The sequence below is a fragment of the Onychomys torridus genome, chromosome 14, assembly GCF_903995425.1.
Source record: "Onychomys torridus chromosome 14, mOncTor1.1, whole genome shotgun sequence".
NCBI classification, from domain to species: domain Eukaryota; kingdom Metazoa; phylum Chordata; class Mammalia; order Rodentia; family Cricetidae; genus Onychomys; species Onychomys torridus.
In genome coordinates this window covers 51,864,207-51,878,045 of record NC_050456.1, presented here as the reverse complement: position 1 = coordinate 51,878,045, position 13,839 = coordinate 51,864,207, and the positions used below count along the sequence as shown (strand labels likewise).

The 13,839-nt window shown below is 43.8% G+C and overlaps 1 protein-coding gene across 2 annotated transcripts in view; it reads left to right on the top strand.

Moving 5' to 3' along the window:
* Dpf3 (double PHD fingers 3) overlaps positions 1–13,839 on the top strand; it is a 314,556-nt gene that overhangs the window by 220,105 nt on the left and 80,612 nt on the right. Inside the window, exons 8-9 of one of the 2 annotated variants that reach the window (XM_036205813.1) lie at positions 4,344–4,472; positions 7,176–7,791. In XM_036205813.1, the coding sequence (XP_036061706.1) occupies positions 4,344–4,472; positions 7,176–7,378 (332 nt within the window). In that variant the 3' untranslated portion in view covers positions 7,379–7,791. Of the gene's footprint in view, positions 1–4,343; positions 4,473–7,175; positions 7,792–13,839 lie in introns of those variants that run through there. The other variant, XM_036205812.1, reaches the window with a different exon arrangement.

Sequence of the window (13,839 nt, the reverse complement as noted above, 5' to 3'; positions counted from 1 at the left end):
AGAGACATTAAATTAAAAAATCTCTGCTTTTATCAGGTCAATCAAAATAATTTTTATTGCCTCAAGCTTTATAATTAATATATTGGGTGAATCAAACAGACTCGAAAGAGATTTACGAAATGCTTGCTATACATGGTATGGCCAGAAAGCATTTGCTTCCAGACCTCCTAGGAGTCTGAGAAGTGTGAATTTCTGGGGCTATAGACAACTGGGGATGAAACCCATCTCCTTTTTTGCAACTGAGATCTGGAGCCAATATCGTAGTAATCTTTTTGGATTTTGGTTTCCTCACCCTTTAAACTGCTCCTCCTTCACACAGGTTCGGAGGAACCAAGGCAATTATGAGTCTGGCCTCTTAGCAGAAGCCCCCCCCCCCCCCCAGCTGTGTGGTAGATACCCGATCCTCATCCTTTTCAGCAAGCCATGGAGCCACAGAGAGGCTAAGTGGGTAGCTAGGACCTAGTATCACTTCTCAGGAGGTAATGAATTATGGTTTTGTGCTTTTTGGAGTGGTTGTGTTAGCCAGACTTTCGTCGCTCTGATAAATAACCCAGAGAAACAATTCAAAGGAGAAAAGATTTATTTTGGTTCCAAGTTTCAGAGGTTTCAATCCACATCTGCCCAGTTCTGGATTTTCGGGGTTACAATGAGGCAGAGCATCATGGCAGGCAAGGTGTAGTGGTAGGCATCGCAGGGCAGAGCTGCCTATTTCAGAAGGCCAGGAATCAGAGCAGCCTAACAGGAAGGGACCAGGGCCATGACATGCCCTCCAGAGACATGCCCCCAGTGACCCACTTTCTTCAACAAGGCTCCACCTTCTATAGTTCCACTATCTCCCAATAATCTCCTTGGATTTTGAACCTATCATTGGATTAGATCACTGATTAGATCAGAACCTGTATAGTACAATCACTCCCCTGAATGTTCTGCCTTGGAATACTGCTGCCTTGAAAACCAAGCCTTTTAATACATACAGTTTTAAACCATAACAGTTGTGTACAGTAGTATTCTTCTAGCAATTCAGAACCTTCAGCTACCTATTCTTGTATACTTGGGAGTGGTTGTGAGTCCATCTGTTTGAACATGGACCATCTCTTTGAAAAGTCAAGAAAAAACAAACAAACAAACAAAAACCAAGAGCAGAAAAAGATTGCTCTGCCAGAGGGAAAGCCAATACCAAGCTCTGTATTCTTGAAGAAGGTCCCAGGCGCATCGTGGGATACCTGTTTACATCTTTGTCACCTTTTCAAAGCCATTCATCCCACAAATTGTTGGTAACTATTTCCAGTATGTAAGTCATGCAAGTGGCTCAGTGATAAATCTATCTGAAGCAATATATGAGGCAGGTGTGCACATTTATCAAGAGATGTAATAGTGATACCAGCATGGTGCCCTCCCCAAGACATAGTCATTGCTGCTGGGAATAGGGAGGGTTCCTGGAAGTACCTGTGCTCTCCCACCAATCTTGAATATCCAAAAATGTAAGAGAACCAATGCACATGCTCTTGTCATTTTACTGGGATGGAAGGAGGCTTTGATCCCGGCACTGCAAGAAGAAGTTAAAGCATGGCTGTTACCATCCCCTCACTCCCTCCTCCCCTGCCTCATGGTGTTCTACCACTGAGCTGCACCCTCTTCCTCACTGTCACTTTCTAAACTGGACCATTGCCAAACAACAACATACCTCTCACCTCCCTTGTCACAATTGTACATACCTGAGTCTACCGTCCTCACTCCCTTATACAGATATTTTGTCTTCCTGTATACGTAGGGACACTGCTCTGACATCCTGACATCAGAAACTTCTTTAAAACTAGGATCCCATGCATTCCAGACAAGCACTCTACTAATGAGCTATATACCCAGCCCTCTTCTATTTTATTTTAAATTTTGAGACAGGGTTCCATGAGTTGCCCAGGTTGGCCTTTAACTCCCCTTGGCAAGCCTTGAACTTCTGATTCTCTAGTCCCAGCCTCCTAAGTAACTGGGAATACAGGCCTGAACCACTAGGTCTGACTTGGAGCTCTTGATTGTGCCTATTTAGTGAATAATATGAAGAATAGTCTGGAAGTTATTCTATTTGGTGAGTAATGTAAAGGACAGTCTGGAAGTTATTATTCTCTATATTTTCCCTCTTTATCTTTATATATCATCAGGAGAGACAGTCCATTGAAGCCATTCAGATTTTTTGGTGGCAGAAGTATTTTGAGAATGGGGAAGACACCTGATATTGCAGGAAGTCTGTGTGTACATAGAAGAAAGTCAGACTGGGACCCCGAGACCTTCTTGGCATGGCGTATATGGGAGTCTTTTTCTGTATGTGGGAAGTTACTCAGATGTGGTTATCACTTCACACTTTATATCCAGTTCACCCAATCATGAAACTTTGCTTCTAAATTGCATATTTCCCCACCTCTAGTTTATATTTATCACTTAATAGACTTCAGTGTATCTTTTGAATAGGGAACCTTATGTTTATTTGCTTCTTAAACATGCTTAGATTTTCTCCAGGAAGTACTGAAAATGAGGAAGAGTACAATTGAAAAGGGCAGAAAGGACAGAGACTGGTACTTCTGGCTTGGGCAAAGCACATTTCATAGGCAGAGTAAAATTTTGGCAGATGCACCGGCCTGGGAGAGTATTTGGAGAGTTGCTCTGCAGATGTCTTTGAGTGTCTATAGAAGGAGAACCCAACCTCAGAAGACCACAGAGGGTGGCCTGTTCCTCTGCCTCTCCCAAAGAGCCAACACTTTTCTTGCAGAGGATTGTCTGCCTGCTTGAAGATGGAAATCCATGACTTAGAAACTGATTAAACAATTCAAATAGCAACTGATACGTGGATTAACCCTCTGTCATGTAATTCTGCTAGCTTTTGTCCTCCGCCTTCCCCAGGTAAGTTTTCTATTCCTGGAGGCAAAGCAAGGCATAGAGGAGCCAAGGCCAGAGGGAATCATATTAAAGGGGGTGAATCCGTTTATCACTTACTGTCTGGCTGGTATTTCTGCTCACATATCTGCCTCTTCACAGATTTATACCCTATGGGACCCTGATTAGTGTTAGCCAGCAAATAATGAAAGATAGCAGCAGACATGGAGGATGCTAAGGAGGAAGAAACCCTAGTGGTTAAGGCTGATTCCACAAACAGAAAGACTTTTCTTTTTAGTGGTAATCAGGGAGTGTGAATATCACCAAGAAATGTCTATAACAGGGTGAGACAAATAAGAAAATGGGAAAATGGAAGCATTCTCTCATGCAAGGAACCTGTGCTAGGCTTTTCAACCAGCCCCTAGTAACTGGGAATGAGTTTGGGTCTCAAAGGCATGGGTATTATCACCAGGTTCTGTTTTCGAGGTCACGCCTGAAGAATACGTTTGTTTTGACATTCAGCAGGGATAGGTTATGGAGTTATGGTGTTCAGCTACTTGTGAAGATCTTAGGCTTACATATATGCTCACTCCCCCATCTTCTGTCCATCTCTGACATGAGACTGAGCTAAGTACCCAGTCAACCTGTGTCCACTTCTAATTCCAGGCATTGGGGTTCTTCAGATGGACTTAGCCTACTTGCTTTCCATGATCAACAAGTCTAAAACCTGAGAGTTGAGGCTAAGAACAGACATTTGTGTATACTCTAAGATGTTTATCAAGAGTTGTCAAGAGGGCTAGAGGCATGGCTCAGTGGTTGGGAGCACTGGCTGCTCTTCCAGAGGACCTGGGTTCCTCTGCACCCACATGGCAGTTCAAGGCTGTCTGTGATTCCAGTTCCAGGGGACCCGGCACCTATGGCAAAAACACCAATGCACATAAAATAAAAATAAATTAAAAAAAAAACTTTAAAAAAGTCACTTGAAGTGTTTTTTCTTTTTAAAGAGTTTTCAAGAGCCTCTCCAGCACGCCCTCTAGAGGCGACTACCCACAGATACTGAATACGTGTCTCTCAAAGGCTAGGCCAAAGCATTGGCTGTCTTCTTCTTCTAGTCATCACTGTTTACAATTCCCATCTGATGGTTTGGAGTCTGTGCAGGATTAACAGAGGTTTGCTTGACAAATAACGCATGCTATCTCTGAGTAGTTTATTAATTTAGAGACAGAATCGGAGGGGGCAACGAGGTTTCTATAAAAAAAACATTGAATTGGGAAAACTCGCCAAGATGAGATTCTGAATGATCGGCAAGATGGGTATCATTGGACCCAGAAGGATAAAAAAGAAAAAAAAAAGCAGCTATAACAAACTCTTCCCTTCTAAGCTTTCTATTCTTCCTGGAAGACACTCTGCTACACTCCAGTAGAAGAATGGGCAGCCTCTAAGTCTAAAATTGGAATTCTTTCTCAATGTTTCCACAGCCCAGAAAGGACCAGATGGGACCGTCATTCCCAACAACTACTGTGACTTCTGCTTGGGGGGCTCCAACATGAACAAGAAGAGCGGGAGGCCTGAGGAGCTGGTGTCCTGTGCAGACTGTGGACGCTCTGGTGAGTGTGGCCCCTTCCTGCACTGTGTGCCGTAGACCTCTTCTATCTGGATGGCTCTGCCATCTCCCCGTGGCTGGGGAGGGAGAGGAGAGTGAAGAAGAGGTGGTGGCGGTGGTGACTTTGAGGGGAAAGGGGTCTTCAGGTCATTTTCATGTCTTTCCTCTTTGGGTCTTAAAGGACCAAAAGCCATTCTCTGGGTCCCTGGGGAAAGGACAAGGAGAAGGTCTGGCCCACTCATGAGGTGGACATTACTTTGTATGTGTAGTTGTGGTCCAAAGTACAGTAGAGCAGAGATACCTGGAGATTGCAGGCAACATGTTAGCCTGTACTGGAAGATGAACATGTAACAAAAATTGTGTTTGTTCTGTGGAAATACCTGGGGCAACCCCAGAGTGTGGAAACACCAGTATTAGGGAAGCAGCCACATCCTGATCTGTGGGACTTGGAGATTCCTGGGCCCCTCTATAGCAGCATAAACCTATTAGCACCATTGACCACTCATCCATATTTCCATGGGAAACACACAGAGCTCCCTACACATGAGGGCAAGCATCCTTGAGACCAACCTGCATACTCTCTTCATCTTCAATGTATCCAAAGACTCAAGTATTAAGAAGAGACTTTTGGTCTTGTTCCTTCATTCTTAAAATGAGTTCAATAGTCTTGGCTGTGGATTGGTTTGCAATTGTAGATAAATCATTGTTTTTGCCTGATCATGGTTGGTTGGTGCCACCTTCCCCCATAATTTTTCTATGTCATAAGTAGCCCAAAGCACAAGATAGGGAGGAGAGATGATTTCAGAAGCCGTCTTCAGTTTCATCAGCGGCTCGCTATAGGCGAGATACTTTGGTTGGGTGGTTGGGTCTAGCATGAGAGGTCGTTTCATCTTTGACCTTTTGAACCCAACATTGTTTTCAGCCCCAGTCCCAAGAGAAGGATTGAGGTGACCTTGTCTTGGTCTTCTGCAATGATTCTCCCTCCTGGGTCCTAAGCCTTACCTTTAGCGCCATGTGTTTGGAAGCTAAGGTTGTTTAGGGCTCTAGACAGCCTTGAGCATTAAACCAATAATTGGAAACACAACTTAGTGTCCATTGCATAAGACCCTTTACATTTAATTCTCAAGGACCCTACCAGGGAGTTCCTTTCATGCAACTCTGTCGATTCATTCATGGTCCAAACGTGATATGCAGCACTGAACTTTTTACTTAGAAGATACGACCCTTGTGATAGATGGTGCTGGATTTTAGATGTTTTTAAAAAAGATAATTAAACAAATGAACTTCAACCCAGTGCTTTTTATTTGTTTTAAGGTCAGGCACTCAAACAACGTCTCTTCTCTCAGAAGCAAGGCCACTTGGTAGAGTGGTGTGCTCGGCAGGGTATTGTGGATTACTGCAGGCTTCGGTGGGTTAGAGAAGGCAGTCTAGAGTTCTCTGCTGTCATTGCACCCTTTCCTTCCCAACACAAAGATGAGCTACTTCAACCGATCCGTGGGCATCAGAAGTAGGATGTTGGTTTTTTGTTTTTTTGTTTTTGTTTTTGTTTTTTTTTCCTGCACAAAGCCTCTCTTTCGCTCAGCGTTTCTTGCCTTGGTTCTGTCTGACACGTACTTCATGTGTCAAGTTACAGCACCATAGGTCTTCTCACTGTAATTGTTGGGAACTAATTTGGTGGGTCCTTTCTTAACACCTGATTCTAATGTTTCTGAAATAGTTAATATACAGGTGGCATTAACCCCTGAGCTGGGCTGCTGAGTCAGATGGGTGACTATATCCCCAGGGTCCTTCCAGAGAAGGAATAGATGCTATTCTCTGCTCATCTACCCACTGCCTCTGTTTCCTGGAAGCAAGTGCCTTGTCCAACCCTGGCACAGAAGGGACCGTCACTATGGTATTGGGTGCCAATAGAGTATGAAACAATTGAAGCCTGAGTTTTACAGATCTTAGGATACTATATTCATTAGGCTTTTTAAAGGCCGGTTTTCACCTTTGGATATGTCTTGAGTGTGAGTTGACAGGGTGAACTTTCCAGAGTAGCTGAGACCTTGGTGTGTTTAGCGGCTGCAGTGTATGAGATTACAAAGCAGTGCTAAAGTGGGGGCTCTTCTGCACTAACACTTAGATTCTCCACTGTTCTTTGCTTTCAGTGCAAATGAACCACACGGCATAAGGGTGGAATTGAAAGAGCTGTCAAAGAATGGGATTAGAGGCAGGGGAAAAATAAAAATAAAATGGCTTAACCACCTTCAATGGGTTATCCGACAGTAATACCTTGGTAAAGCTGACTGTCAAAGTGACGGACGCACATTGTTCAAAGAAACGTCAACTGAAACTACAAAGAAATACCAACAAGGCTTTAAAACCACCAAGCAAAAGCATTGTGTGGGGCAGGGTTGGGTGAGCGTGTGCCTCTGTGCGAGTGGTCCAAAGGAGTTATCGTGCGTGTGTATCTCTTGCTGTCAGAAGCTGTGGACACATGTATCATGGTAGGGATGGGACCTCTTCTGGGAAGTGGAATCTTCCTGGAAATGAGTGCTTTGTCCTAAATCCCAGTTACCAGGTGATACACCCTGTTAGTGCCTTTTGGTGTAACAGCGGCTTATTACCTTGCTGTTAGGAATAACACTGTAATGATGTAATAAGAATATTAATAATGCTGTCTGTTGCTTAACCCATGTGCTGATATATTCATCATACATGTCAGCTCATTTGGGAGGAGAAGGCAGGAAGGAGAAGGAGGCAGCGGCTGCAGCTCGTACCACGGAGGACTTATTCGGTTCCACGTCAGAAAGTGACACGTCAACTTTCTACGGCTTTGATGAGGACGATTTGGAAGAGCCTCGCTCCTGCCGAGGACGCCGCAGTGGCCGGGGTTCACCCACAGCAGATAAAAAGGGCAGCTGCTGAGCCCATGGGACAGACTGTCTGGCCAATTAGCCACCCCCTCTGACTCTGGTCACTGTTCTAGTTCTGATATATATTTTTAAATGAAAGACGACTTGGGCTTTTCCCGTTATCCTTGCTTTTTTCTCCTACCTTCCACGGGTCCCTTCCCCTCCTAGCATCCTTCTATTTTGGGTACAACAGAAGCACAAACTACTGAAAACAAATCAACAAAAGAGCAGAATAAGAGTCCTCCGAGAGATGGCACCATGGTGGGCTATTATTTTCCCTAGAAATAGGAAGTTAGGTAGATTTTCTTTCTGCTGGGGGAGGGCATCTTTTTGATGTGAGCAGAGTTGATTTCCCCAGTTTTCAAGAGAAGAGGAATATGAGGTTTGGAAACAAAGGACAAACAACATTAATAATTATTATTTATATATGCTAGCTATTATTAGATTCAGATGAGGGGAGAGAGAGAGAGAGAGAGAGAGAGAGAGAGAGAGAGAGAGAGAGAGAGAGAGACAGAGAGAGAGAGAGAGAAAGAGAAAGAGAGGAGAGAGGAGAGAATGGATGAATCAAGGAAATGGAAGTAATATCCTGTTTGGAGGCAAGCCACGGGGTGTGTGTGTGTGTTTGTGTGTGGAGAATTTCCTCAATGGGAGTTGGTGGCTCCGCAGAGCAGACCCCTCCATGACCTTTACATCTTTCTCTCTGCTTGTGAGAAAATGGCAGCCATCCCGGAGAAGCCTGGGGCCACTTACAATTGGCCTCCCTCCAGCGCTGGCCCTGAACAGCAGTGGCCGCTTCCCTTGGCTCCTCTCTTCTTTCCTGGTTGCTGGGTTTCCCTCACCTTCGTCTTGGCAAAGATATGCGTCCATCTGAACACAGGAGTGGAATGTCAGCAAGTCACAGGCTCGGCCCTGGCAGAGCCATTGAGGTGGTGTTCCTGGAAGGAAGAGCAATACTACACACTGTATCTCCCTCCCTTCGCCCCTGCATAAAAACATGTAGCCACCCATTGGAGGAGGACGTCTTCCGTTTTTCTTCTACTTTTTATAGTGCCTGCCAGGCACTTTGTTTTATCTTTCCAATAGCACTTCCTGAAATAAACCAAAGCAACACTTGGTCCGAGGCCTCAGGGATAAGGAAGACTGTCCACCTCCCTGGCAGTCCCTGAGAACAGCTGGGAGGCCCTGCTCACACAGGTATGTCCTGGATGAGTTGTTTCACAATGAGTGCAAAACCATCATTTTTTCCCCTCCCCTTTTTCCTCTTTACTTCTTTCCTTTAGTTCCTCTAAGCTTGCTCTTTTGTGTTTCTGGGTTCTCCTTTTGTGGTACAGGGGTGGTGAATGGAGAGTCTGACCTGTGTGTGCATGCTGGGCCTAGGTGCTGGGCTGATACTGGCTTGGGCATAGGGGAGGGGCTTGGTATAATGAATGGCAAGCTTCTGGCTTCTGGCTTCTGGCTTTGGCTTTTGGCTTCAACTGCAAGAGAAAGTGGCTGGGGACACGCTTGGCTGACTTTTCCCTTGGTTAAATGTGGAAGTGAAGTCTGTTGGCTTGGGTAGGAATAAAGAGGCAGAGAACAGTGTACTGCATGTCTAGGGTGGAACTTTGGGCTCTGGGAACCTGTTTCGTGGCCAAAGGACTGAGTCTAAATTAAGGATCTCTGGGCCAGCAAGATGGCTTATTGGGAAAGGGTGCTTGCAGCTAAGCTTGACAACTGAGTTTGATCTGTGGGATCCACCTGGTGGAAGGAGAAAACTGACTCTTGTAAGCTGTCTTCTGACATCTCCATGTGCATCCTGGCATGTGTGAGCATACACAGACACATTGGAGTATGCATGAGCACACACACACACACACACACACACACACACACACACACACACACAGAACAAACCAACCAACCTAGCAAACAAACAATAACCCAATTAAAGACCTCTGATTAAGCATGACACTCAACCCGACTATTTTGAAGATTCTGAATTCCCAGAAAGTATGGCCAAGGTATGGGGCTTCCATGAGCACACATTTTGAGGTCCTTCCGGTTGCCTAGTCAACTGGCTACTTGTGAGTATCAGAGGAGATCTGCTTCAACAGACCAGATTTGGAATATCTCCCTGACCTAGACCACTCCTAAAATAACAAGGAATTCAACAAAAATAAAGGCATGCAGACAAAACTACTAATGACCCCTTTGAGTTTTCCTAAGAGCCCGAGACAGAGGGACTTCTCCTCTTCTGTTTCAGATGGATATAAGCTTCTCTGAATGTTTGTTCTCAGTTTTGAGAGACTGGAAGTGATACTGCCACCCACTTGGGGGATATTCTGCCTAATCTGTATCCTAGGGAATGGACCACAGACCTCCATGTGGTTATATTCCTGCACGCTCACATACATTGGTTCCAGTAGATTTTTGCTCTTGCTGCCACTGTCCACCTCTGGACTTTCTTCTTTTGATTCAGATATTGGATTCATAGCCTCATGACTTTCACTGATGAAATGTGAATTTCCAAGTCAATAAAAAATATATTCAGTCTACACAATCATTTGAACTCTTGTCTAGTTGGTCATGGTCCTGGAATTATCAGGGATAATAGACTCTGAAATTGGGATATTTTAAAACACATTTATTTAAAACAAATTATTAAAAAAAAATAAAAGCCACTTGACTTAGGAGTCTAGCCTGTGCATCTAATAAGGAACCAATAGTTCAGAGTTGCCTAACAAGGCTAAGCCCCAGGACAGCATCTGAGAGTGATTTCTGCTTGTCCAATTTACTTCCCAAGTTTCTCCTGTTAGGCACGGTAGCTGCAGTCCTCTACTGGTATAGCCAATGTGAGCACAGCAGCGCTGCGCACATTGCTTGAGCATCACATCTTATTCTCCATATAGCACCAGCATCTACGAACAGGCGCAGAATTTATATCCCTTAATGAAAACTTTAAGAGGCATTGGAAGGAACCTGGAAGATGATCAGTTCCCCATCTTGCACCTTTCAGTGAAGGGAAGGTCAACCTGGACAGGTTAACTGAGCTCAGTTTGAGTGAGTGGAAGAGAGTTGCTTTAGAGGGCAATGTCCTAAAGCAGAGGGACAGTGCATGGGAGACAGCAGCTGGCTGTCCTGGATCCTGGAAAACTTGATGGCGTTGATATTAGGTCCCTATCCCCCTTCTCCAGAGAACAGAGTGAACATGTGCATGCTGGGCATTATTTGAACAGTTCACTTGACTTCCATCATGCTACTCTGAGATAAATTCTTGTATTACCCTAGCTTATGGGTGAAGAAGCTGAGGCTGAGTAATGAGGTTAAGTGCACCTAGGCCCCACACATAGTGAGGAAACAGGTTTTGACCCCCAGCAGATTCTACAGCCCATCTGCTGGCTCTCTGCCTGTGCTGTCTCTCAAATGGGCCTTAGTTAAGGAACATGTATCATACATTGTACATCTCATTCAGTTCCAGTTGAGGTAAAGGATAGCTGTAATGAATGTATCTTTAAAAGCCGATCTTCTGAAAAGCTATTTCAACCACTAAGAATAAGCAATTAGATTTCATTGGAAAGAATTCTAATTCTGATCAAGGTTTGTACAGAACATTGTAGGAAACTCACACTCTGTAATTTTTAGACAAGACTCTGGGTGCCTCATAGGGACAAAAAGCCCCCCCCCCCACCTTTTTGTGACCTCAGGAATCACAGGAGTTGTATGAGCTACTAGAAGGTTTTGGTTAGGTCTCACTATGAATATTTTGGATCAAAAAGGAAATCGCAATCATCTACGAAATGACATGACCAGAATGCTTCAGACATGTCACCTAAGTTTATCTCAGTACCAGCCCCAGCATGGGAGAAGGCAAAGGTACAGAACTTCCTGTTACATTCCGACCCTCTGGGGAACTGTTGGTGTAAAGGTAACTGCTGTTGTAATGGGTGGCTATCTGAGTTTGTTCCAACCCCAACCTAAGGCATCATTTTCTGTTCTGGAGACTATGAGGAGATCAGAGAGGAAGATCACTACAGCATGAGGAAGGAGGAATATGCATTTAATTTTTTAAAGGTACTTTCAAGTCAGCAGCCCAGTTTACTGCTGCTATGTTAGAGATAGGGATTTAATAAAAAAAAAAAAAAAATAGGATGCTCACATCAACAGCATCCCTTTAAGTTTTCCTGCTTGCTTTGTCTCTCCAAGCACCTAATGGGCTGAAGCCTGATATTGCCTTTATACAGCACTTGAGGGAACATGAGATCATTACTTGGGGAGAGACTAAAGGCTGTTTGGAGGTGCCTACTTCATGGTGGAATAAAATTAATTAATTTTATTCCAATATGCCTCCTGTTACAGCTGATGAATATGATCTCAAACATGTACTTAGAGTTGGAGCAGACTCATGAATTAGGAATTTTTCCACAGGGGATTTTATTTAGCCTTTGGAAGTTGCTTATGTTGTGAGTTTTCTGAGTGAGGCATGTTTGATCTAGTGAGTAGAAACCTAGAGCAGGCACGAAAGCTTCCTAATTTCTGGACTCCACTCCCTGTGTACGTCTGTTGCTGTGAGCACTGATTTAGTTTTCTTTGTGTCCAGAATGTGGACATTTCTTTATTTTTACCATAATCCATGGCCAACATTATTGATTATAACCCTGAAAACAACCTTGTCATGTGACATAGATGTCATCGATCTCCATTTTTCTGGTGAAGAAATTGAGGTTCGGTCAGCTGAGATGATTGGTTTAAAATTCCAAGGTCAGTAAGTTCTGGGTATCTGGGTCTACTCATTTTTTGTATTTAAAACTCAGTCCATGCTGACTTCCTCACAGGTCTCATTTTTAAAGATATCTTGACTAGAATTTTATCTTTTTTATCTTCTTTGGGTTGAGAAGAGTATTCAAGTTAAAACAGACATAAAACAACAAAGCCAAGCCATTAGATAGTAGAACAGTGCCGAGAAGAAGCAATGGCCATGTTCCCATGAACTTTCTGAAAGGACTAAGCCTGGATTTCCTGTGTGGTCAGGGTTTGGGTGGTGTGGTGGAGTGGTGAGGTGTCAGGGAGGAAATACTTGGAACTCCATTTTTGATCATGTGCCCAAGAGCCTGGAACATTAGAACACTGAATCAGATGACATTGGCATGCTTAATAGGAATGATTTCTGACCATTTATCCAAAATAACAATCAAGGAAAAGCCATTCTGCTTGATTGATTTCCAGAATGACTAAACTGATAGTAGATCTTCTTTATAGGAGATTTATTAGCTGGGGCTTGGGAGACAGTGGACCAAAGAACCAACCCAAACCCAACCCAAACCCAACCCACACCAACCCAACCCAACCCAACCCAACCAAACCAAACCAAACCAAACCAAACCTACACAAAACACACCAGACATAATTGTAATCCCAGTACTAGGGTAGTAGTAGGGGCAAAGATAGGCAGATCCTTCAGGCTGGCTTACTATCCAGCCCACTGTAGGTAAGTTGTAGGCTAGTCTCAAATAAAAGCATGGTCACTTCCTTAGGAATGACTCCTGAGACTGTCTTATGACTCACACAGCTAATGCAAATACACATGTACACACGTGCCCTCCCACCCCCACATCCACATGGAAGAAGTCATTAGCTAAAAATAAAACAAAAACAAAAAACCCTCCAGTAGGTTCAAAACTGCAGTAAGTAGGTTGGGGATTTAGCTCAGTGGTAGAGCACTCGCCTAGCAAGCGCAAGGCCCTGGGTTCAGTCCTCAGCGCAAAAAAAAAAAAAAAAAAAAAAAAATCTAAATAATGGCTTTCAACCAATGAATAAAAATAAAAACGGCAACAAACCATGATAATTTCAAAAACTTCCAAGATACCAATTAAAAAAAATCCCATATGCCCTTTACCCAGATTTTCCAAATAACCACAGTATACCAATCACAATCAAAAATTCATTTTGGGGCTGGGTGGTGGCGAATGCCTTTAATCCCAGCACTTGGGAGGCAGAGGCAGACAGATCTCTGTGAATTCAAGGCCAGCCTGGGCTACAGAGTGAGTTCCAGGAAAGGCGCCAAAGCTACACAGAGAAACCCTGTCTCAAAAAAAAAAAAAAATTATTTTGGTACAACACTACAAGCTTCAGACCTAATTCAAATTGTGCCTATTGTCTTGGTAACGTCATTTTTCTGATCCAGGATCACACAACAAATCCAGTTGGCCTGTCCTTCCAAAGTTCTTTAACCTGGATTAATGAGTTCCAGTGTCTGCCTTGGGTTTTCAATTTCTTGATGCTTTTTAAGTATTGGCTAATCATTTTATAGCTGTTCCCTTTAGGTTCCTGTGATGTTTTCTGATGATGTAAATGAGGCTGTGCATTCTCAGCAAGGATGTTCTAAAAGGAGGGTGCATCCTTCCCAGTGCTTTGTTTCCAAGGAGGCACATGATTGACTTAGCTCCTGGCTGGGGAGAAAGACATTTGACCTATCAGCTGAGGTTTCCAGCTAGTAGG